General features: G+C 41.3%; 1 protein-coding gene across 1 annotated transcript in view; it reads right to left on the bottom strand.

The window, feature by feature from the left end:
- The window catches only part of Sdc2 (syndecan 2), a 99,149-nt gene that overhangs the window by 5,566 nt on the left and 67,736 nt on the right, over positions 1 to 25,847 (bottom strand). Inside the window, exons 2-3 of the mRNA XM_003479903.5 lie at positions 12,494 to 12,605; positions 3,401 to 3,537 (exon numbers count right to left, since the gene is read on the bottom strand). Of these exons, the coding sequence (XP_003479951.1) occupies positions 3,401 to 3,537; positions 12,494 to 12,605 (249 nt within the window). The remainder of the gene's footprint in view (positions 1 to 3,400; positions 3,538 to 12,493; positions 12,606 to 25,847) is intronic.

The raw sequence follows: 25,847 nt of genomic DNA, 5'->3' as shown, positions 1-25,847 counted from the left end.
ATTCCACTGGGCAATAAAGACAGACAATAAATCTTTTTTAACTCTACTACTCCAAACAACAATCATCTTCATCAGGACTTTACAGATTCTAACATATATGGGAGAGTCAAAGGGTTGCTTTCTGAAGACTGGGATTCAACCAAAATGGTAGCCTGCTACTTAAGTCTCCAGGGTTAAAGTACCAAAAAAGAGACCTCACCTTTTCAGGCTGCCTCAAAGTCATTCTCATTTTTAGCAAGGACCACAGCTAGACAAGGGTCCATTGGAACTTTATGGGATGTAAGATCAGTGGTAAGATCTCTGTCTCAGGGTCAGAACACACCAAGCTTCCCCTGAAGATGATATGTGATACAGTGTGATAGTGACCCTCTTTCCTTTCCAAGCCATAAGGAAAATCTCTACTGCCTGAACTTTAACCTTTATAACCTTTACAAAATTTACAAAATACAGAACCAAAATGACATTATCATTTCACTGTGAGTCAACCTGAACACAAACTTCATGGTTTTCTGTATTGCTGTGACAGCAGACAGTAGGCATGGTTTGCCCAGGCCTGCCTGTACCAAAGCAGAGCAGAAGAAAGAAGCTCATTGACCATCTTTTGCCCAAATTTTCTCCACTTTCGTCTCATGGAAAATAACAGGTGACACCTGGTACAAAGAACAAGTACCTCAATCCATAAGAGAATCAATTATCTGAGTCCTAATCTAGGAACTTCTCACTGTGTATCAATTCTGTTTTTCTAGTAGAAGTTAGGGAGGAGGAGAAAACTCAAGTAAGCAGGTAAGAGTTGTGTCTCAGACAGAATTAAATAGGCTCTGTGGGAAATCAGACAGATATAGTAGCTACTACAATATGAAACAATAAGTTTAATCTACTTTATCTTTATCTGTATCTCATTATGATAAATCATAAGAATTTTGAGTTCCTGAAGTCATCTAACAAGAGCTGACTTGTTCAGTTCTCTCTGACCAAACTTTGGATACAGTAGGAAGCAAAAAAATAAAATATGCATTCCAGGATCTGAGTGTGTGGGGATGAAAAATCTCCACAGCACTGGAGTCTTGTGCACTGGAGTCTTGTGCACTTATAAACATACTTTATCAGCCTCAAGTTGCTCTGGATGGAACGTCCTTTTCTTTTAAATTTACAGTCTTACTATATAGAAACACAGGCTTGAAGAAGAAACCATTTCAAAGTATAGAATCTAATTGCTATATCTCTTGCATATGTGCAAAATAAAATTATGAGAAAGACAGCAGAGATAATTAAATGAAGCCAATTAGAGTTCTGTTACACCACACTTGGCTATTTGGATACCATGGAAATTGAATGGAGCAGAAGTTTACAAGAGATTCTTTGCATAAACAAATAACTGCTTGTTTTTTACATTTTAGCCACATAAATTTATAACAAACTAGATACAATATCTGTAACAATGACATTAATGCCACTGCGAGACTCATTCAAAAGCAAAGTCTGCACTAATGATATCCTAGAGGCAATGTTTAATACAGCTGCGCCGTGTAACCACAAAATAGAAGACTAAATCATTCTTAGTATTCTTATTCATAATATTGCCATTATCAGTGACTAGATCAGCATTTGACACATAGTGAATACATCTCCCATTGGATGAATTTTTATTGTCACACTAACTATAAATAATAGTAAGAATATAAATATATTAAAAATGTTCTGTGAAATTTAGTCCCTAGACTCATCTGTCAAATGATTACATTGTTTATCTCAATTTGACGCAATTACTTATCCAAGTCAAACTTAAATCAATTTGCAATTTATTTTTTTTGTCAACAGACCAGAAATCTATGCCAAATTAGGTTCTGGTCAGGATACCACTCTACCACCAAAAGCCAAACCTGACCCAGGAGGGTTTCTTGTCTCAAGTTACTGTGGTTTAATGGTCACTGACTTCAAGAGATTCAGTTTTGGGAAGGAGTTAAGTACAAGTGTCATAAAGGTCACAGTGGATAAGGAACACCTGCTCTGTGGTGTTCAACTGTCCTACCATCAATTGTACCTACTCTTCCTTTCTTCCTTCCTTGTGTTCATTCAACTTAAGAGAATGATGGAGCAGCTACCATGCATGAGCTAGAACACGTGAAGTCCATCTGCCTCCGTCAAAAGGAATTTCGCCCTGCCCTCCCAGTGCCTGGCTGCTGAAGGCAGTTAGCCAGTACTAGCAACTGACCCCTGCTAACCCTTCAGGAAGTACTTTAACCACAGAGGGTGGATCTCTGATGCTCCACATCCACAGAAAGCCACGCAGCTATGCTATTCTCCGTCCTACGACGTACACTGCGACAACAGAGGAAAAGGATGAGTACTCTGCTAAGGGCCAAAATCCCACTTCTGCGTCCACCTGCAAGGGCTACTTCTTACTCCAGAGTAGATATGTCACTACTTGCATGAGGAAGCCTTCCACGGCCTGTCTGTTGTGAAAGTTTAGAAGAATCTTATTTCTAATCTACAGATGGGTAAGCTCCCAACGGGATTCTCGTATTTTTAAGTTTTCGTAAGCACTGTGCCATCCCTGAAGGATCTGCAAAGTCTACCACTGCAGCTATTTCTACACATGCTCGTTCAGAAGACTGGCTTGGGTCCCTTCTGCTCCACCAAATTCAATCAACATTTCCAAAATGCTTACTCACTCTAGGTGCCACACTGCACACTTACATTTAATCCTCTTAATGACTTAAGAAATTTGACTGGATCTGGGGCTTGAAACCTGAGGCCTTCTCTAAGCTTTTAATACCCCTTTTTCAACTTAGTTTCCCTATTAGTGGATAATCAACTAATTGCAATATAATGCTCAGGCCAAAATCATGAGCTCATAGTTTTCATTAGCCAGTAACTTTGTTCTGTTCTAAAGCCAACAGTCTCATTCTTAAGACGCCAGCTCTCAGAATAAATATAGCTGTGCCCAGCTACATCATCATCGCAGAAAGAGGTCCAAATTTACATACCACCGAGGGAAGAACTGCAAGAACTGAGACTCGGACCATTTCAAGACACGATCTGGAGTCTCATCCCATAACCTGTTGCAGCGTGTATGAAGTTCGCAATGGTTTTAACTTGGATCATTCTCTATGAAATGAAATTTTTTTCTTGATTTAAACCAAATAAATACAAAGTTTTGTTCCTTAAACCCTTAAAAAAAGTGCCATGTGAGAAATATCCATACATAAATGAGGCCTGAGAGATAAAAATAGGAATTGAGATAAATGACCCTAAAGAGTAAGAAAGAAGCATTTACATTATACAAGAGACCATTTGTCCTTGCATAATTTGAGGTAGGGCTTCTTGAAAGGTTTGATCTGTACAGAAAAAATGAGGAGTATTTACGATAATATGATAACGTAAGCAAAACCAAACACACCTTTGTCTGAGCAGGCAACCTGTCGTGTGTCTTCAGTGTCGTGGTTTCCACTTTGGGAGCAACACTGGTGAGTAGTACCTTTGGAAGCAATGGTCGAGACGTCGTCAGCTCTGGATTTTCTACGTCCTCACCAGCTCCTAGGAAATAAGCAAAGATGAACTGAGCACGTGAATCACGACACAGAGTTTTACACTATTAGGCAATACTGTCTAAGGCTGATACTGCCAAGCTGGGGTCTTTCGAAACACCAGGACTTAAGAATTTACAACATAAACTTCCCTGCAGTCTTCACTGTGTTAAGGCGATGTTAAAGGAATTCTACAAGTAGCTTGGCAATTTTTCTATAGTATCTTTACCTTGCACGTTCACTTTCTTCTGCCTGTATTTTTTCCTGTCTACACTGAAATATCCTTTTCATATTGCAAAAACATAAAAACCAAACACAAAGAAGAAAAACTCTCCCACAGCTAGCTCCTTTTCTCACACTGAGCTCCTGGCTTCTCTGCCAACTTTCCCAATGGTGGTGTGGATGGTTCTGGCTCCTGTCATCATTGTCTTCTCCACTCTGTGCTCCATTCCTCCCACGTAGATCTTCCCAGTCATCAAACTAGTGGTATTTTCTGTTAAGGTTACCAGTGTCTTTCAAATTGCCCAATCCAATGACATTTGTCCAGGGGTACTCAACTAATAAAATCTCCTCATGATGGTTTACGTGAGTCCTCCATGGTTTACATGAGTTTACATGGGTCCTCCAAAGGCCCATGCATTAGCAGTTTGGTCCCTAGTTCACGGTGCAGTTCAGAGGTGGAGTCTAATCCAATCTTATCATTGTAGACATGTACTTGAAGTATCCAGTCATTGTAGACATGTATCTAGTCATTGTAGACATGTACTTGAAGGGCTCTGGTCCCTTTCTGACTCCTTTCCATTTCTTGGCCATTTCTGGCACATGCATCTACTATGATGTGCTGTTTACCATAAGCCCAAAAGTAAGCAGCAAACCAACCCTGGAATGAATCTTCCAAAACAATGATCCAAAATAAACATTTCCTTTTTGTAAAATGGCTATCTCGGGTATTTTGTTATAGTAAGAGACAGTTGACTAATATACTCCCATTATCTCCACTGGATGCTGCTCACTGCCATCTCTTTGATACACCTTGTTTCTTTGGGCTTCTACAACTTCTTGGCTTTCCCTTACTTCTCGACCATGCTCAATCTCCTCTGCAGCCTTACTGTCCTCTACTAGAATGCCAACAGATACAAGTCTATTACAGTTTTTCATCCTATACTTTCTCCCTCACCCATACCATGGCTTCAATCAACCACATAAACAGATTTGCATTTACACTCAATTTGCATCACTAGCTTTTGCCACCTCTCTCAAATCCAGACCCATATATCCAAAGGACTGCTTGACATTTTCACTAGAATGACTCAAAAATGTCATACACCTCTAACATGTCTAAAATAGAACTCTCCCCCAGCCTCCCTGCATGCCTCTGGTAGCCACCTTCCATATCACCTACGCTGCAGTGGTTGTAATGCTGTCTTTCCCAGATTTCTGACTTTCTCCTCCTTACTTTCATATGGAATGCTTCGTCCCCATCCCACTGCTTTAATCATCTCAGTGTCTTTCAACTCCAACACTTTTCTAACCTTTCAGGACACCACCCTAGTCCAAGCCACTATGATCTTGCCATGAAACCCCGTATCTCCCTTCTTCATACGCAGGTATCAGGATCCTGGGATGAATATAAGATGTTTCTACCCAACCATGTGTGGTCTAGCCTTGGCCTACCTTTTCCAACTTCCTGAAACACATCGCTATTGTCCCTGTGCGCTAGCTATGGTGTCCCGACCCTTCTACAAAAAGCCCTCAACTAGTTAGCAATTCCTATTTCAGCTCTGGACCTGTAATGGTTTATATGTAGATCCCATTCTCCCCTAATGCTTATACACTCAGGAGTGGGGCTTTTGGCAGTGACTGAATCACGGGTGTGTGATACTGGATACATATTACTAGATTAGTTCACTGACTGGTTTACCATTACTCCCAGTATGGATAATGAACTTACGAGGGAAGACCACCTTTTGGGTGGGGTGGCACCAACCAATAGGCTTGCAGCACAGATAAAATAAAAAAAAAAAAAAGAAAGGAGGCTTACTTCTTCCTGCCTGCCATGACATGGACTGTTTCTCCTTTGCCACGCCATCCTGCCTTACAGCCAGACTGAAATCTCTATGAACTGTGAGCTAGATAAACCTTTCTCCTTTAATGAGTATTAGGTATTTTGTCTCAGCAACAAGAAAGTAATTTAAGACAAGACAGGAGGGACACACCTTCTCTATTATCTCATAGGTCTTTGGTAAGCAGCTTTTCAACACCGTCTTTCTTATCCTAATTTCATTTATTACAAATTGGTGATTATGCACTCATTCACATAACTACTGATTTCTAGACTTGGACCTGTTTTTCTAGGAAGAGTCTAATACAGTGTCTGAGGCATTACAGGCTCTGATCTGGCACTCTGAACTTGGCACTTTGGTGGCAGGGGACAGCTTTCTACCAAAAAAGCATTAATGAATTTCTGAGATTCAAGTATAATATTGCTTTCAAATTAATCATTTCTCAAGTTTGTAATAACTTAGAATAAGCTCAAATCCTATAACTCAAACTAACCTGTTCTCTCAGACAACAATGAATGATGAATACCTCTGAATTCTTTAAACCAAAGAATACAAGTATTTCCCACAGAATCATAAGCACAAATAAGCAGGTCTGAAAACAAAAGGTAAAATGCTGGCAAGAGTACAATATCTATGGTTCATTTCTTAACATATCACCTGTTTCCTTAAACTTCAGTACACATATACTCATGTTTTCAAGGAAGAATTAGCAGGAAATACTGGGATAAATACAAGGTTTGACATTTAAAAAGCAAACTAAATTAATCGACTTCTAGAATTTGTTAGCCCTGTAATCTTGGGCAATTACTATTTGTGCCTTATTATCTTCACCTGTAAAGTGGGGGAAAAAATAACTTAATCTCAAAATAGCATATATAGCCATGTGTCACTAACAACAGGGTTACTGAAAAAACAATACCTGATCTCGTTGTGTGAACATGGCCTTCCATAAACCTAGATGGCACAGCCTTCCACACACCTCAGCTCTATGATGTCTACACACAGAGCATGTACAGTACAGCCTACCGCTCCCAAGGCTATGATGAACAACACAGTACAAAACTAAATCAAGAACAAGAAGTGATGCAATTAAAAGACCTAGTAACACAAGCGATGCGAGGCTGCTGTTGGAATTATAGCAGATTATTTATAGTAAACGTTTTTCAAAAAAACAGGAGGACACTCTTAAATAATGATAAAACATAGTACAGTAAATACATAAACCAGTAACATATTAACATCATCACTGTCAAGTATTGGAAACTGCACATAATTATGCATGCTGTATTTTTATACATTAACAGAACAGCAGGCTTCTTTACACTAGAATCACCACAAACACAGGAGTCATGTGTTGCACTATGACATTATGACAGCTATGAGGTCACTCGGCATCAGGAATTTTTTAGCTCCTTGTAATCTTATGGGACCACTATCATGTGTTCAGTCACTACGGGGTGCATGACTTTGCATCAGTCACAGGTATAATGCATTACCTGGAAGCATTCTGCATATAAGTTATATAAAAATAAATCTTCAATAATGATAGCTCTAGAAATACACTGCTCTTTTGCATCAGCCTGACTACCCATCTGTTTGATACATGACATGCTTGATTTGTTACTACGATGAATCATTTTCTTATAAAGAGAAGAATTTTGATGAGAAGTGAAAATTTTCAATTAAGGGCTTTCAAGACTCCCTGTTTCACAGGAGTTCCACATGTGAGTCACAGAGGTAGGAGTGGGAGAAGCTGTGTGAGAGAAGAGATCTGAACAGTAGACAATCCCCCGCAGGACGTATTTCTAAAGTTGGACACAGATACTACTGTTTTATTATCTTTAATGAAAAGGCTAACTCCCTTACCCAAACTAGAAAGCAGACAGTCACCCTGATGGCCTCTCCCTAACTCTCTCAAACACCTGCTATCTGCTCAGTCTGAAATAGCTCACATCAGACTGTATCTGCATTTACTGTCTCGTTCAGCATGGACGCCATCCTCTCTCTGAAGTCTTCCTCGAGCTCTCCAAGGTTGGAGCTGTTTCCTTTCTGTGCATCTACTGTCCACTGTATGCCACTCTAATGTAACAGTACGAAGTGGACCATTTGGAGGTGACTGGATTATGAGGACTCTCATTTCTTTTTAAAGAATATATTTTCAGAAATGAAATTTAGAGACACAGAAATATAAAAGAATATGGTTAAGTAGAATTATCACATCACTAGAGAAAGCATTATTAAATTTATTTACTGAAGTGTTTTTTAATAGTGCCTGGACCCCTGTACACTAGGTGTTTAATGAATGTTTGTTGTATGGCTGAAGAAGTATTCTTTATCTTTTCATCTTCCATGAAGTTTTTCATTTTTGACAGGATTGCCCACTCTCTCAAGAACTCATTCATGCTTTCTGAATGTTCCTATTTTATAGTATCCTGTTCTTGTTTCACTATTAAAACATCTTATCTCTTTGAAAACAAGTTTTTGGAGCAGTGGTGGATTTTTATTCTTGCCTAAGAATGAAAGAAATGGAAGATTAAACTCACATAACCACATTCTCAAATCACTGGTGAGGAGGAGGTTACCAAGTATGAAAGGAATCAGGGGATAGATGGGCTAATACAAAGCAGGAATACTCATGTTTTTGGAAATTTGGGCCACCCCTTTCTGCTCCCTTTACAAATGAATCTTTCTAATTGCTGTCAACTGTCAAGGTGCTGGGAGCTTGTCATTTATCAAGCAAATAGAGTATATGACATAGAAGTTGTGTGGCTGCCTGTATTAAACCCAACCAATTTGATCAACTCCCATAAAAAGAATCTCTGCCATACCTGTCCTTGAGCAAAATTAGGGCCGGTATGAGAGTAATACTGGTTTTACAAAATACTTAAAATCTCTCCTCTCAGCTGGGTGTGGCAGCAAACATCTGTAATCTTAGCCCTCTGTGAGACTGAGGCAGGCGCATGTCAAATTCCATCCCAGCCTGAGAAATTTATACACAATAAATGGCTCAGATCTACAATGTCCCCCACTAAAGCCTCACAGGTGGGGCTTTGGAAGGCAGCTGGATTGTGGGATGCTACATTCCTCAGTGCATTAGTCCACTGAACTGTTCACAGCTATGTGGACGGGTGCACCTCCCGCCCTGGGTTCTCCTTTTTCGCCCTGCATCCTGGTCTCCAGACAAGCTTTTCTGCACCAGATCTGTCCACTCTGTATCCTTCCTGCCTTAGAGGCAGCCAACTATGGACTAAATCTTCTAAAACCTTTGAGCCAAAACAAACCTCCCTACTTTAAATTGTGGGTGTGTAAGGTACTCTGTCTCAGAGACTAAGACACCATTTAGTGAACCTTGTCTCAAAATTTTAAAAGAGCTGTGGGATGTAGCTCATTATGAAGGTCCTGGATTCAATGCCCAGCACCATCACTAGATCAATCAAGTCTTCCTCTTATTATTTAGAAGAATTTGTGAAGAATTAATGTTAATTCTTTAAACGTGGTAAAATTCATCACCGAAGTCATTTTGTATTTGGTCTTTTCTGATGAAACATTTGTGATTACTAATTCAATCTTTGGTTATTATAAATCTACTCAAATTTTATGTTCTTCTCTTAGAATCTTTTTAAAAAGTCCTCTTCTTTCTGCGAGTTCCTCTCCTGTCCCAATATGAAGGTTAGGGAAGGTTTCTAATCTTTCATGATACAAACTTATTAATGCCTGGGAGCTTCAGAGGTTCTTTTTTATTTAAACAGAGAAAAGCTAACTAGAAGCTTTGGACACACAGGAAATGTTTTTGTGGTGTGGGCATCACTAGTTCAGACGGAGCTCCTAAGGCCACCATCTCTGCACTGCTTCTCTTGGGTCCAGTTCCCTTGAAGGAGAATCCCCATCCTCTACCCAGGACATGGTACGATAAAAGGAATAAAGGACAGCCAGCCAGTATTCTGCAAACTGGCTGGAAGAAGACAACTGGAGATAATCACATTAAACAACTCTTAATCTAACAATTTATTTCCTTGCTTCACATAAGCCCAAAGCTCCTCGCTTTTCCCCAGATAATAAGCCTCCAGTTGCCCTCTTAGGGATCATGACTCTCCTTGTGCTCAGATCTTCTGGGGCAGACTTTTGATGAACTCATCCAGAGTCCAATACCACTCTCACTTCCTCTCTGAGCCACCAGAGGCACTAACACCCCCCAGGACTCCTATGCTGACTGGGGTGCACCTCAGTTCACCCCACTACTAACTAACTCAGGCATCTTACATCTGCCAAGGCTGTTTACCATCAGCCCATCTGCTTCCCAGCTTTCAAAACTTGATGACTTCTGTGTCCTTGATTGTCTTTGTTTGTCCTTGTGAGTTTATGCCAAATTCATTTAGCATCAGTTTAGATAACGTTCTGTTCAGTCTGCTGTGACCAAAAATCTGTATTTAACTCTTGAATTTTTGTCAGACAGCACTTTCCTATCTCATGCCACACATCACATATTACAATCATCATTTCTCATTCCTCCATTTCTGTCATTAGAATCTCAGTCTCTTAGGCATGGGAATGGGGTTGTTTGGTCTGTGTTCCAGGAATATGACATTGTCTGTGGCACGTGGCAAATGCCTGCCAGTGTCCTGGTGTTTGCTTTTGCCCATTCTGAGTTCTCATGTGTAACATGGGCCCTCTGCCTAGGAAGCACCTTCTGGGTCTCAGATCTTCTCGTCCCAGCCAGCAGCTTTCCTACCAGATAGCCTGACAGGAGTTAGGCTGGGTGGCACACGGGCCAAAACCCAGGAGTCTTGCTGCTTCCTGAGGGAACTGGGAACCCCTGAGGAAACACTAGGTACTACTAGAATGGGGCGTGAGGACACGGGTGAAACAGAAAAAGCCTGAAAGAGAGTACACTCTAAAGTCCTCCTCCATGGTCCCTGTTTCGGCTCTGACAGTGTGGCCTGAGGCAAGTTCCTTCCTCATCCATGCTTTAGATTTCCTCATATGGAAAATGGAATAATAGGATGCAACCTTACAGGGTTGTTATATGGATTGGAGACACACAGTAAATGTATCACGAAGCTTAGCGACAGCCACCACTACCTTGAGGCTGAAATGCAATACCCAGGCAGAAGAGCAGAGTGGTTTCCAAAAAAGAACAACAGTCCTCCAACTTGTCACAGCAACCATTTGCCCAAAACTGGAGCTGAGGGTGCAGCAGTCTAGACCTCTAAGCCTCATTTTGATCTACGTGATGAATGGGTTCATGATTTCCAACAACCACTCCAGCTCCAGCCTTTCTCCTGGATGAGTGCAGGGGGCAAGTGAACAGGATGGTACACCTGCCTTCTTTAAACTTAAAGCCTGGCAGTACAAGGACTTGTACCACCTACCTCTCTAGATTCCCAACAACTCTGATCCGAAGATCTGTGAAACGGGGGCAAAGAGTATCCCTGTCGACCTCCTGGGACATTTTGAAAATGACAGTTACAAAGCACTTTTGAGACACTAAAAAAAAGTGCCACGCGTGGAAGATATTAATAGAGTTGTGGGCTACGGAGAACAACACTTTTCACACTCATTCTGCGTGTGTGATACATATCACATTCCCAAGAATAACTCAGGCTATTTTTACATCAGGGTTGCATTGTAAGCTCAGTATTACTAGGTCAGCCTCTCTTATCCTTCTCAGATTTGCCATTTTCCATCTTAAAATATTCTTGTATCATATGTGACTAGATCTCTACCAAAGACACAGTAGATTTTAATTTGTTCTGGACCAATCTCCTGTCACATACCTACATTTGGCAAAATTTCTACCATCTTTTGAACCTACAATGAAAACCCTGACCAAGAAAGATCTAGTGAAGACTCTTGTTATATGCTGCTGAGCACCTGAACAGCCCATTAATTAAACATATACACAGATTCTTTTATTCTTGGGGACTGTTTTGGCACAGGTGAAACGTATAGCAGGTAACTTAGATTGGAAATTGGTCAGGCTTCTTTATTTCTCCTTGGTCTCAAATCCTCTAACATGTGAGGATCACAGCTCCTTCCACTAAGAGGTCTGGCCTTCTCTCTTGCTAAGATGGTGTGATGTGGCAAGTTGTAAGCTCAGGCCACAAGAGGATCTGTATCCATCTACTGGCTGCCTTGGGATCACGGAGCAAATGGCTGGCCAGCCACAGGGTAACAGACAGTGCAGACCACAGCCAAGTCTGCTTAGCTTCCACAGGGACAGGACAGAGCCCAGCCAAGACCAGCCATGCTGCACAGCCGGCCTCCTGCTGACCACTGGCATACACCGATGTGGTGAAAGGAGGACCAGGTCTCAACTGCTCCATATTGGGGTGAATGAATACCTATTGTTCTAAGCCACTGAAATTTGGGGTGCTTTGTTATGCAGCACTACAGAGATAATAGCCCAAGGAAGTTGAGCAGATCATCCTGCCCTGCTTTTTACTTGGCTACTACATTTTCCCTCCTACTTTTGAGCAATACACTAGGGAAATAAAAAGGATACAGCTTCTGGGTCTCATTTGTAATCTTTAACACACAGGGTGGGCAGTTTTATGAAACTAGTGTTTGAGAGATTTCTTTAAAAGTGGTTTCCATGGTATTACTCTGAAAGACTTAACAAAAGTTAAAGCTAATGTGTCCAGCTCCTTTAATCCTCACAACAGCTCTGTTGCAAGATTATTACTTTCTATTTTACAAATGAGGAAACGGAAACTCAGCAAAGTTAAAGAACTTCTCAAGGTTTCATGGTGGAAGTGGCAGAGAGCTGCAATTCATACCTGGACACTTTGCTACCAAGGCTCTCCAGTGTTAACACATCCTACTTTTCAGCTAGAATATGGTACAACGTTTGCATGTCTGAACACAGGTTATGGCATCCCCGTGTGCAGAAACAGCTAACCATACCTGAGCCCGAGGCAGAGGCATAGTCGTCGTCATCGATAGGGTACACGCCCGATGCATCTTCAATGGAGCTGTTGTCGAGGTACATGTCTTTATCAGATGTCAGCTCTGCTCTCTGAGGAGAGAAGGACACAGGATGCAGGGTGGTGAGACATTAAGAAACATACTTGTCTTCCTGTTCAGATGTACACTGCAGTGACCATTCCTCCCTCCTCTGCATCCACACGACCAGCCATCCTCTTGAATTCAGCACACTCAGACAACTTGGATTAAAACAAGGGCTGACCACAGACCAATTCCCTCCCCCTCCCCCCGGCGGGGGGGGGGGTGGAGGCCTGTGCAGCCACACAGCAGAATGCAGACAGAGCAAAGAATAAGCACCTTGGGCTTATTCCGTTCCACTTCACTAAACTTAACAGAATTTCAGTTGTCCTGGTGCTAGGTATCAGGTATCTCAGGCTATACTTTTGTCACCAGTAAAGGAATCAGGAGGTTCTTTTACTGTAAAGCTACAAAATCACCCAAATTACTTAACACTTTCTTGAGGATGCATACAAAGGTATTACGGCACTTAGCTTAAAGAATCACCAGAGGAACCTATCAAGGAGCACCCAATGCTCAGATCTGGCTGTGCTCAGCTTTATCACTGTAGGTGAGTGCACTGGTCAACAGAGCTTTCTGTCATGACCCAGATCCATGGTTGGCCATACACACAGCAGGGTCTGTGGGGCTCACTTGCCAAGGCCAAGAGTTTGCTGCCAACCCATTTCTAGGCTTAGTAGAACCTTAATGACAAATACAGATACATCCGCAAGAGAGCTTTTTTTTTTCTTAATTACTGGCACCTGGTAATAGCAACTCACAGGGTTAATATGAGAAGGATTGATCAACTAAGTACACCAGTTCCACAGCTTCCTAGCTCTTTAGTAGGAGCACAGTACTAAAATCAACTTAATCCTGCCAAAGGGTAGCATGCATGAATTTGAGCAGAAGTTTTTAAAAATGGTTTTGTAAATTGATATTTTACCAGCAGCGTCTGAGGCTGGCAGCTCCTAAGCATAGCTGGTGTTTGGAAATAGGCAGCAGTCATTATCGTCCTATTTTTAAAGATCAAATTGGATGTTTGTTCCTAACAGAAATTATACAAAATGTTTCCCTGGCTTATGTTGGTTTTTCATGAGATTTCCACTTAAAATAAAACTTGGTTTCAGCAGTTGCTGTGGCTGAGCCTTCCCGGGAGGACGGGCAGGTCCAGCTTTAAGGAAGGAACAGCAGTACTTTCTTCTCTCGGGTTTCTCAGAAGCAGGCTCCAGAGGCAGGAGCTTTGCAAATCTGAGTCCAACTTCTGCACGGGCCATGGTGCCAACAAGGCAGTATGGAGCTCACTCTGTTCCAATGATCACATCAGCCTATTCTGAGGATTCAACTTTTGGGGACTCGTATTCCAGGAGTCCAGCCTACAGGCATCGCGTGGCCAGGTCACCCTGAGTCACTAGCAGACTGCAAAGCTGTCTGGAACCTTCTGCCAGACACTTTGAGGCTGTCCTGTCCTGCTAGTTTCCAAGGCTACATCATTCCAGACCATATTCCCAAAGCTCGTGAACCATATTTAGAGCCCTAAAGTTCCATGGTTTTATCAGTAACTCAGCCCCTGTATGACTGCCACCTCCCTGGAGAGAGAAGACTAAACAGCCACAACGTTCTTTAAAACTAAGCCAATACTGAGCATGTGAGATTTTTTTCTTATCGTCACTGCCTAAACAATACAGTGTAACATGTGGCATTTACATAGTGTTAGGTAGTGTTAAGTAATCCAAAGATGATTCAAGAGGACGTGGGCAGGTTGCATGAAAATACTATGACATGTTATAGAAGAGGCTCGAGCACCCACAGATCTGGGGGTCCAAGAGAGCTGTAAGAACCACTCTTCTGTGGAAAACAGGTATGATGGTAACTCATTTGTCCTTAATTCAGCCCAGCCACTCCTGCCACTGTCAAACCACTGGGCCTGGCATATGGCAGGAGATCAGTGAACAGTGACTGTGCTGAACCACTCTGCTCCCACCTAAATCCATAGTCGGCCTTGCTACATCAAACCTTGTCCTCTTAACCGCACCAGAGGACCTTCCTTTCTTGACGCTGTCAAATCCGTGACTTTTTTTATGCCCCCTAGTTATAAACTCTGCTATTTCAGATTTTGTAGCACATGAACAATTTAAGACACATTCTCGCCATTATGTCTCACTGCTTCACATGCATTTGCCTTGCCCCTTGTTGAGAACAATTTGTTGATGCCAGCTTGAATAACCTGTGTCCACTTGCTCTCTGTCCCTCTCAAAGTGCATGGGTACATAACAAATATTTGTCAGCTGAGATTACCTAAACCAAATTGGCTTAACTCACCTTTGACTCAGGTTTCAGAGTTGACAGATGTTCCAAGACTCCCAGGATTCCTACAGTTAAAATCTCTGCATTTTAAGTCTAGGAGATTACCTCCCCCACACCCCCTCCACAAAGCTTGCACAGTATCTACTTAAGTAACTCAGGCTCTTGAAAGGAAAGATTTCATCTACATTTCAGAAACTGGTTTCCCTTTCCTTAACTCTGGGTGATTCTCATTTTCCCCTTGGCTCTGTCAGAGAAATCTGATGTGGCAAAGGTGAACACTAAGAAACTTAATCCTTATGCGTAAATTAAACTTCTATTCATTAGATGATCCATTTGTTTGGATTAAGGTATCTGTCATGCTACCAGCAAGTAGGCCAAAAATGTCTCCCAGAGAATCTAAGCCACCTCACCCAACTACAACTGGCTCCTGAGGAGGTAACTGAGAGGCTTGTTACTGTTGGGCTTGGGTGACAATGAGGGAGGGCTCAGAAGCAGGGTGTCCTCTACCACATGGTCCATACAGGGGCCCCAGAGTGCCCCCAGCAGCAAGAATACTGTTTTTCCGTCATTCAGTGTGGTATAAATAATTGTGACATCAAACTAAAAGGAAGTTATCGCCTATTGTGATTTCAGGGCCACCAAGAACCAGAGGAATTAGCATTATCTTCTACAGAATCCCATTAAATAGTGATAGGGCCCTTTTCACTTTCTAGCAGATAATTCTCCAAGAACACCTCCACTGTCTTCCAAAAAACCCAAAACCAAGCCTAACACAAACTTTTCCCAAACAGGACAAACTCCTTCTCCTCAGTCCTCTATGCTGAGGACTTTGCTTAAAGAAATAAATTACATTTGCACCAACATTCCCTTTAAATGAATTGATCTGCCACCTTTTCAAGACCATGAAAAGAAACTATTCTTTTCCACCAGCCCAATGTGCTGTCTCACTGTGCAGAAAACCCGGGGATGATATATGCTCTGCACACTCTCACTTGCTCAACAGGACACAGTGAGGGGACAAAAGCAACTGGAAAGAACTGCACAGAAGCACAAACCATGGTCTGAGTATAGGCTTTCATAACAGGGTTGTTTAATTTGGGACTGACCACAGCAGCGAGGTGGTGCCAATGCTGTTGGCTAACAGGGTTCAGAGTACAAGTTGGAAGGAAAACAAAGCTGGTCTTTCAGGCCTTTCTGCCCTGGCTGATGCAAGACGTGAATGCAGGGGAGCAGAGGGAAGCCCTGGAAAGCAACGAGGTTCCACAGAGAGAATCCACTGCAGACAGAAACGGAGGCTCCACTTCCTGATTCGTCCAGCAAGGAAAGCAAGTGCCACGGGGCCTTCGCTGACCAAATTCTCAGGAGGGAACTTTGTGCTTAGAAGGAAGGCAAGATGTGTTTTGTGCAGCTCCACCCCCTCCTGCAATGGCCCAACAACTTTAGCACCCTCATCATGCTGGGCCTGACCACAAAGATCTCCTGATCTGGCCATGCCCAATTCCTTACCTTCACAATCCTTCTCTGCAGAACTGTTGTTAAACAGAATCACGTAGCTCCCCTCCCAAGACACCCCTCTAGGGTGACGTGGAGACTCCTCAGTAAGGGAAGATGCTCTTTTACTCTATGGCCTCACTTGGCTCCTAGGTTAGCTGCTGCAACCTCCTCTACCCAAACCCCAACTCCAAGACAGGAAAACCTGGTGACATCAATTTCTATCCTGCAACTGCCTAATATCAATCCCACTGAAAACTGACCATAGCAATAGTGAGCTAGGCCTTCAGTATGTGATGAATAAAAACTAGAGCTTAACACAAGGATTAAGCCCAATGTGTTATGCGTTTATAATAAAAATACGAGATACTATTGATTCTGTGCATCAAAGATAAAGCACAAGCTTTGGTTTTCATGAGAAACATCACAAACTATCTAGCTTCTCGGTAAAGATAATTTGTGACAAGGCAACTGAACAAATGTACTTGGGCTATTTTTCTCACGTAGGCAGAATCTACAGTAAACAATTCCATGTTCAAACTTTCAGTGTAAAAATCTGTTACTTAGAAATCTGTGATCTTTCTTGAAAGATGTTTTGCTTATCTGTAAAGTAAATCAAATGCTTTAAACTAATGGTTTAAAATAAGGAAAGCTCAAGACATCAGGCACCTTACACCCAAACTGGCAGAAAATAAACCTTTTAACATAAAAATACCCACACAGCCTACAGTATAGTACATTTTATGTTACATCAGAGAAAAAAAAACCAAATAATGCCAATGACTCTCAGGATAAAGGAATATATAGCCTTGATTTAGACTCAGATGTGTATTAACTTTTATAGTGATTACAAAGTACCAAGCACACTTTGGCTTATCTTTCCACTGGTGACTGAGAAGACTATTTTGTTACTAGTTAATACCCATCATAAAGGAAATAATGATAGCTAAAGATTTTTCTCGCCCATACAGTCACTCAGAGATGACATCTGTCCTGAAGCTAGGCCTTCGGTACAGGATTAAAAACTAGGGCTTAGCACGAGGATTAAGCCCAATGTGGTACGTGTGTATAATAAAAATAAGAGAAACCATTGATTCTGTACATAAAAGAGCAATCCTTTGGGCTTAGCTACAATCCCCCAAAACACATAATTTTAGGGCTTCATCCTAGGTACCAAGATTATCTATCTGTTCCAAAATGAAGAAAGAGACCATCACAGTCACAGAGCAACTGAAAGTCACCTGGTCTTGTTAGTGGCCCAACTGGAGCCCCAAGCTCTTCATACTTAATTCTGGGCTGTTTCTGTTGTACTGGAAAGTTGTACAACAAGAATGACATCAGACCATTCAACCTCGGGTTCAAAGGGATCAGCTACAGCAGAGGCTTAAGTGTTTATGATGTGCGGGGTAGTCTGCACTAAATGTTTTATAAGCACTGTCTCCTCTAATCATCCACATCCCCACTGCAAACCAAGATGATGATTTGGTCTGAAGTCATACAGCTCAGGGCTGGGAAGACTACCTTAGTGTGCCATACCTGTCACCCACAGTGACTTTCTCCCTTCACTTTGATTCACGTATCATAATATCGTATCATAATATCGAAGGCCTTAGAAAGAACACCAATGAGGAGCCCTGCTGAGCCCTGCTGAACCCTGCTGGGTGGGTGGGAAGGGTCTGGGTTTAGTCAGTATTGCTGGGGATGGGAGATAAAACCCCTTATGAGAAGTGTTTCAAGTGTCTTTTATGGTCATGAATTATATAGAATGCTAAATAAAGTCTCTTTAAAAACACTTAACCATACCTTCCACAAAGAAGGAAATCACTTTGAAGTATTCATGCATGCATATAATGAAAATAAACTCAGTGCTGGGGTGGGGGGAGGCTACAGGAAAGTAGGATCCTATTTGGATGTGAAGTTCAAGGCCTGAGGCTGTCACACAAATGTTTCATTATAGGCAGTTCTGGGGGAAATCACACGTGTTCCATGCAGCCTCTGAAGAAAGCCTCTGAGGCCTGGGAGATGACAGAACCCCTCCTGCAATGATTTCTAGCCCTTCCAATCTGAGCTGTTCATTTGGCATTTACCACAAATGTTGGATCACAGAGTGGGCGTTCTGGGTCACCACCTAGGATGAGCGCTCCCTGAAGAAGCCCAAGATGCAGGAGCAGCTCTGCTGTGTTCTACAGCCACACTTTATGACTGTCAGGATGTTCTGGTGACCGACATACAGGGAAACTCAACAAACAGCTGGATTTTGATGTTCCTGATGGGCTGTATCCAAGTTTCAAGTCATTTAATGTAAAAAATAACAACAAGCAGGCATATAAGGAAATTTACCTGATTGCCCCGCATCTGCAAGAAAACAGATCAACATTTTCTTTCCTACATGGTCTCTGTACAAAACGGAAAACTGGAATTTAACCTTATGCAGTGAGAGGTTTTCCCTGAAGATTAAGTGCACCTCTGGAAGAAACTCCAACTCCTAAAGAATGCTTCCCATGTGTCAGGCACAGCGCTAGGCAAACTGTTCCCAAAATTAGTGTATTAGTGAATTAGTGTGTAACTGTGGGCCTTTCCTTCTTGTTTAAAAAAGAACTATTTGGTTCAAAGCAGTTAGATTTCCTAAGCCAACAAAGCTCAAATAAAATCTCTCTTTCAAAAAATGTCCAGTGCAATTATCATCATATTAGCTTTCCCCTTTCCCCTCCAAAAATCATCCTGCAAGAGGATTATCTAGCTGCTTGTCTAAATTCATATGTATGATTTCATTTAATTGGTATCATTTGTAGAGAAGATTCCTCACTGTGTGTATGCTGGCTATCTCAGGCTACAACATAAAACTCTGTTTTTTTTCCTGTAGTTTTTGTTTACTGATTCTACAAAAAAAGTACCTGGCTCAGTTGTTGGGTAAATTGATAATAGCATCTTAGATTCAGTGATCTAGAAAGCTCTCACATGCTATTTAACTGTGTGACGAGCTTTCCCCCACCCCCAAGCATTACCACACACAAAACAAGTCATCTTCCCAAAAAGTCTCTTTTCTTAACCTAAAACTTGATAATAATAAGCTGACCCAATGACACACAGTCCTCTGCCGGTAGCCACGTTACTGGTGCATCATGCTATAAACCCTGTGATCCAAGCTACCGTCTCATGGTGGAGAACCTTAACTCAATGAACCAAATGGAAAGAATCTAAGCTATGTACCCAAATTCTTGCTACATCTTATGCTTTGTGACCTAGACTAAAGTACAGAGACAACTACTTAAAATGCAAAATATCCCATCTGGAAAGAAATCTTACCTAATATCTTTTTTTTTAAGTTCTGTATTTTTAAAAAACTGTAACATTATAAAATTAAATAAATAAAATTAAATTGTTTTCTTTAAATACCCTTCCAGGACCAAGGCTGTAGCTCAGTGGTAGAGGATTTCCCTAACAGGTGTGAGGCCCTAGGTTAGATCTTTAGCAGTACAAAATTAAGCAGTTAAAATTAAAATAGCTTTCCTAAATTAGCAGATTTATTGCTCATATTAAACAAGTCTTTCTCCTCAGCAACAAAGAAAATGACAATCACAGGGAAAGAACAAAAACATAAGCAGAATACACTGACAATTTATACTTCTATTTGTAGCAATGGGTTCAGATTCCTGATCCAAAGAGAGAAGGGAAGCAACCTTTGTGTTCAATTAAATTTATTGGCAACAAAAACAGGCATCTAGGAGGCAGAGTATATTGAAACAATGCCGGGACGTTGAGTGGGGTTATGTTGAATATGCATGACACACCAAAGGAAAATGTTCATTACTTACAGATGTAGCCCATGTTGTGCTCCCTTCCCCCTTTTTTGGAATATCAAACCCAGGGAATCAAAAGGTTTGGAGCTATGTTATTATAAGCATTGCTGCCCCTCCCCCTCCCAAGCTACAATATTCTGGTATTTATTTTGCTATCCATATGACCACAGTTTAGATTAGAGTAAAAATAGAAGCTGTGTGAGCTGAACCTGAAAAGGCCTAAGTGCTAGAAAAGGTCAGTATTACTAAATTCTAACTGGAGTAATTGAGATGCTGTTTCCTGGTTGGAGTCTGGCAAGAGCGGGGGGGAAAAAGATATTTGGAATTTGATTCTTATTCAGAAGTGTTTTGTTAGAAACTACCATCACGGAACAGATTGCAAGGCAAGCACAGGAAGCCAACAGGCTCTGGTTTAGATTTTAGTAATTCACTCTAAGGGTTTTCAAGTGCTGCAATTCTAGGCGCCCCCATACATTCTCCCCGTATGGAGGCTGACAGCATATCACTGAAGCCCATGGGACAGGAAAATGTGAATGACCTTGGCTCTGAAGGGCAGGCCACACCTTGCCAGGCTGCATGCAGCTGATGCTCAGGGAAGAGAGCCAGGCTCTGAGGCTCTCAGTTGTGACAGATGAATTGCCAACTGAGCCAGGTTTCTGACAACTAAAGCTAGAACTAACTGTATTTGACTGTCAACAGGAACACATATATTAGGAGTTTAGATCCAAAATGCCCCCAACAGTCTCATATGTCCAGGTGGGACCTCATCAGAAGGCACAGGTGAATGGGGGTGTGACCTACAAGGGTGTATTATTGTTTCAGCTCCTCCCTTTTCTCTTGCTTCCTGGCCACCATGATGTGAGCAGATTCCTTCCACCAAGCCTTTCCACCATACTGCTTCTGCCCACGAGTCCTCTGATCATGGACTGAACCCACTTAAACCATGAGCCAAAATAAACCTCGCCTCCTTTAAGTTGCAAATATCAGATATTTTGTCCCAGTGCTGGAAAATCTGACTAACACAACATGAGACTCTACTGTCGGCCGCAAAGAAAAGCCCTGATAATTTAAAAGTTGCCAGACATACAGAAAAGATCACAGGCCCTTTGGAAACCAAACTTGTAAAATGTTTTAACAATCTACAAAAACTTTCACATTATTGGGACAGATTTCTTTCTCTCTCAGGAATTATCATATTTTCAAAAGAAAAGCTGGGATGTTTACTATTGTTGCAAAGCAAAATTACCAAGAATGGGGGTGGTCATGTATGATGTATTGTTATGCATGACACATTAATTTTCTCAAAGTAGCCACTAAAATATCATATACCACAGAACACTAAGGTAAAACGTTTTAACACATTCATTTTAAAAACCTGTTATAAAATATTTTCTGATATTACAACTATATTAAAATTTCATATACATCCGACAAGGAATAGGACAAATTTAGAAAAACTGGTTAAGGTAATAGGTTTGTGGTGGTTTCTCTCCTGATTGGTATCACTGTTGTATTTTTGCCCTACACATTTCATACATTCATGCACATAAAGGAAACAAGACCAGTGAGTCAGTTACATAAGACCAGGGCCCAGCTTCACATAACAGTACAAACAAACTATTAAAAGCAGATGTGCTATTTACTTAGCAACTAATACAGTCATACATTGGACATGTGCTTTATTTTTTACATTTAAAGACTCTAGGGGCTGGGGATTTAGCTCAGTGGCATAAGCACCTGCCTTGCAAGCAGGCGGTCATGAGTTCGATCCCTGGTACCAATAAAAATGAAAAAGACCAAAAAAAAAAAAAAAAAAAAAAAGACTCTACAGGAAGCACTATGAAGTACATGCATATGTAACTGTTAAGTAGTAAAAGAAAAAAATTGCATTTCAGAAACTACCACAAAAGTATAAGAATAGAGCTTGCACCACTCCTAGCCACAAAGCATACACAGGCATGAGGTCTGATAAAATGGATATTTGATCACAAGATTCCGAAGTTTCCTGTAAAGTTTCCTGGATCCAATTACCCATCTCCCTGTATCCAGTTACTCCAAGCAGAGAAAGTCAATCCAATTCAAAGGTGAGGGTTAACCCCAGCCAGCAGAGGCTGATGCCCACACCTGACCACTGTCCCTGACACAAGTGCATGACTGAAATGCCAGCTAGACGGCAGATGTCTCACATCTGTTCGGTTACACAGATCTCATGCGCTCATAGAGGGAGCCACTTCTGCTGGTTGCAAGAAAGGCTCTGTATTGACCCAGGGACTCTGAACTAGGAAGATTGTGTCAATGCTCAGGGTGAAGATGACACTTGCAGCTGGCTCCTTTTGTAGAAGAATACACTAACACTGTCCCAAAAAGTCTAAATAAAGACCCTGAATAAAAGCAGCAAAGCTACAACAGAGACCACTAATTTCAAAGCTGGTGTTAAAAAACAAAAAACACTGTTCTGAATGGTTGGCTGTTAATATCCAGTGCCAACTCACTGCGGCGGCTCACTGTGTGCCCAGGGATTATTCACATTCCTGATAATCTACTGGAAAAACAGGCTGTTTCTGTCCAAGACTCATAGCCCCAGGGCCTGTATTTTTTTTTTTTTTCATTATATAAACGAATTGTTCTTGACCAAACTTTTAACCAGTAAAATAAACAAAGAGGGCCCAGTAGCTTTTACAGAAATGATTTCCTTGATAGAGGAACCAAAAGAGATTTAAAGCTATTAGAGTCTATTATGAAATCCATCAGAGACCCTGCATGAAATTCCCCAGGAAATGAAGCTTCCCCAGGCTGCACCACGGGGCTTGGAGCAAAAACATGAGCTCCCAGCCAAATGGACCTGCTTCACGCAGTGTTCAGCAAGCACACGGCCTGGGCCTTGCAAAGCTAACTTGTTTTAGGAAGTTCTCCTGTTGCTGTGTTCAAGTGGCATCCATGATCATTTTATCTAAAGATAATAAATTTATGGTCTTATCAAATGAGAAAAACTGTGGACACTAATAGTTTTCCCAACAATGTATGTATTACTGGTGTGCAAACTGACACATGGCCAGAGCCTTCAAAGATGCCAAGGATAATCTATTCCATCAGATTCTGTGTATGAAGACATTCTGACATCTGCTAATAACAGAATTATTTATTCACTATCTTATGATATGAGGATTGTGCAGGATGAAAGGGGAAATTGCAAGAAAATAAACTTACTTGCTTAATTTTAAAAATATTATTTTAAAAGCACTTACGAGAAAATGTTTTTTTAAAAAAGCGTATTTAATTATGTTTTGCCCCCAGACGCTGATGTATAATGATTCGCTAGTGAGAAAATGACAAGCCTTGGTTGGAACATACATTCATAAACATCATTTCATAGCAGATACAGCATTTGGAGTTTTCTAAAAACATGAGAGACTTTTTAAAAAAGAAAATCATTAGGAATGTGAAATGTATCAGATTAGCCCAGGCAACTTTTTTTCTTTCTCCAAGGAAAGTCTAAGAACATGTAAGTTGTTCATGTTCTTAGCTGATAGATCCCCCTGGTCTACCCACACTACAGACAGTGCAGAGACTCACTGAGAACTAAACTCCAGGTGCCCTGTCCACATTAACGACCTCTTGTCACATGCCTATGAGGACGGTCCCACCATCTAACAGATTTAACTGCTGCAGGCTCACTAGCCCACAAACGGAGCCTCTGCCTACAGAGTGGAGTTTATTAATCAGGGTACAGCTAGAAACTAGCAAGGTCACAGCGCTCGTGGGTAAGATGCCAAATGAAGAAGTGTCCACTCCCCAACCACCTCGAGGCAACAGCTGAGGGTGTGGAGGCTGGAAAAATGTCCATTACTATTAGCCCTGACTCTTGACTGGACGTACCTGGCTTTGGTCAATGCTCCAGAACAAAGACATCCTTCTGTTTTGCTCTTCCTGTAGCTTAACCTCACATGCCACATGTGGAAAAATGACTCGCTTCTCATCCCTCCTGCTTCGGAGGCTGAGAATGCGGCCGAATGGCTGCAGCTGCCAGGGCAACCCCTGTGGCATGCACTCTAGCAACTCCTCACCTAAGCGCCTTTCCCCTGCCTCGCTGCCCTGGTCCACCGGTGATGGCCACAGGCCCTTCCCATGTCACATTGCAGGGCAGCCCCCATGGAAACCCATTTGGAACTGCTCAAGCTCATACCAAAGAATGATGCTTTTTAATACAGATTGTTCTTTTTAAATCCTTGAAAACAGCAGCTCTAATCAATCGTGCTGGGGGACTCTGTAAAGCTGCCATTCAAAAAGCCTTAATATTGATTCTTTTCCTTTTACAGCTTTTAAGGAAACAATCCCATGTTAAGAAACCATAATCAATGTCTCTAGATTTTGTTAACATGAACAGTATCCAAGTCAAAAATACAAGTATTCTTAGAATTGTGTTAAAATCATAAAAGACATAAGAAACCCATCTATTTACCCTGCCTTTCATTCAAAGGACCAAATTTTTAAAAGCCAGTTGAACAAATTCAATAATTATTAAATACTGATTAAACCTCAGCAACTCTTGTAAGTGTTGTTTAGCAGGTGACACTGGCTTTACAGATTGAGGAGAAATCTGTCTTCATTTGAGATCTGGCATTTCCAATTCTTAATTTGCAAGATAATAAACGTTTTTTCTCTGTGCCTATTCTCAGAGAAAACTATCAATTTTCAGCCTGTGTTTACAGACATTTATGACTCCAAGTAGTCACATCCTGACTGAACTTCCAAACACCAGAATCCACTGAGTCTTTTCATAGGAATTACGGTAGATATATTATTCTGTCAAGTTCGCCCTTTCCCACTAGGCCTCTTAGAAGTGCAAGTATTTCAAAAGGCAAAAAGTCAATATTTAAAGCTACAATGCACAGATAAAGCAATGTGGCATTTTCATTTAAAAAATCATAATAAAAACCTTCACCAATGTCAACAGCCAATTTCCAGATTAGACACTACGGAAAAGCCCAATTTCATGTAATGTTTGTTATCGGTACTTCTGTTTAAAAGGACAAAAATGAAGACTTTATTAAAATGCCACAACAAAAAAGAAAAATGAGCACAGAACTGAAATTTAAGTAGACAGACAACCCACAGTACTCTGTGACCATCCGTTCAGTGCAGCCCCTGCCATGTGAGTGAAATCAGATCTGGCCAAGTGCAAAGAACTGGCAACAGAAGAAGAAAGTAAAAAACCTTAACTGCTATTTGCTTTGCTCCCAAATAACAGTAATTTCAAGAGAATGAGCTACAATTTCTGTGGCAAATATATGATATTCATTCAGTTTTCACATCTCTGGTATGCATGGGCCATAGGAGGTTACTGACGAGACAGTGTACAATTTGCAGATTTTTCAATGAGTTTAACTCCCTCTCTGTACCTGCCCCGTCTCCTCCAGTTAGAGACAATCTTTGCTTTCAAACCAAACTAAATTCGTAAGAGCTAAGAGTTCTGTAAAACTCTTTAACACTAGCTGATCAAGTTATCAAGCTGCATCCTGGAGTGTCACACAGTTAGCATTTCATAGCTTTGTGGGACCAGGCAGCCTTTTATCCCCAGCAAGTCATTTTAAGCAACTTTTTTTTGTAAACCAGCAAACAAATCTCTGGGCTTCGTTTCTTCCACTGTAAAATTATTATAGCACAAAAGAGCTAAAGCG

Source organism: Cavia porcellus, unplaced genomic scaffold, assembly GCF_034190915.1.
Source record: "Cavia porcellus strain 051 isolate PalLab524CR breed Dunkin Hartley unplaced genomic scaffold, mCavPor4.1 scaffold_10, whole genome shotgun sequence".
NCBI lineage: Eukaryota > Metazoa > Chordata > Mammalia > Rodentia > Caviidae > Cavia > Cavia porcellus.
Note: the sequence above shows the minus strand (reverse complement) of the source record. Positions and strands in the feature narration are given on the sequence as shown.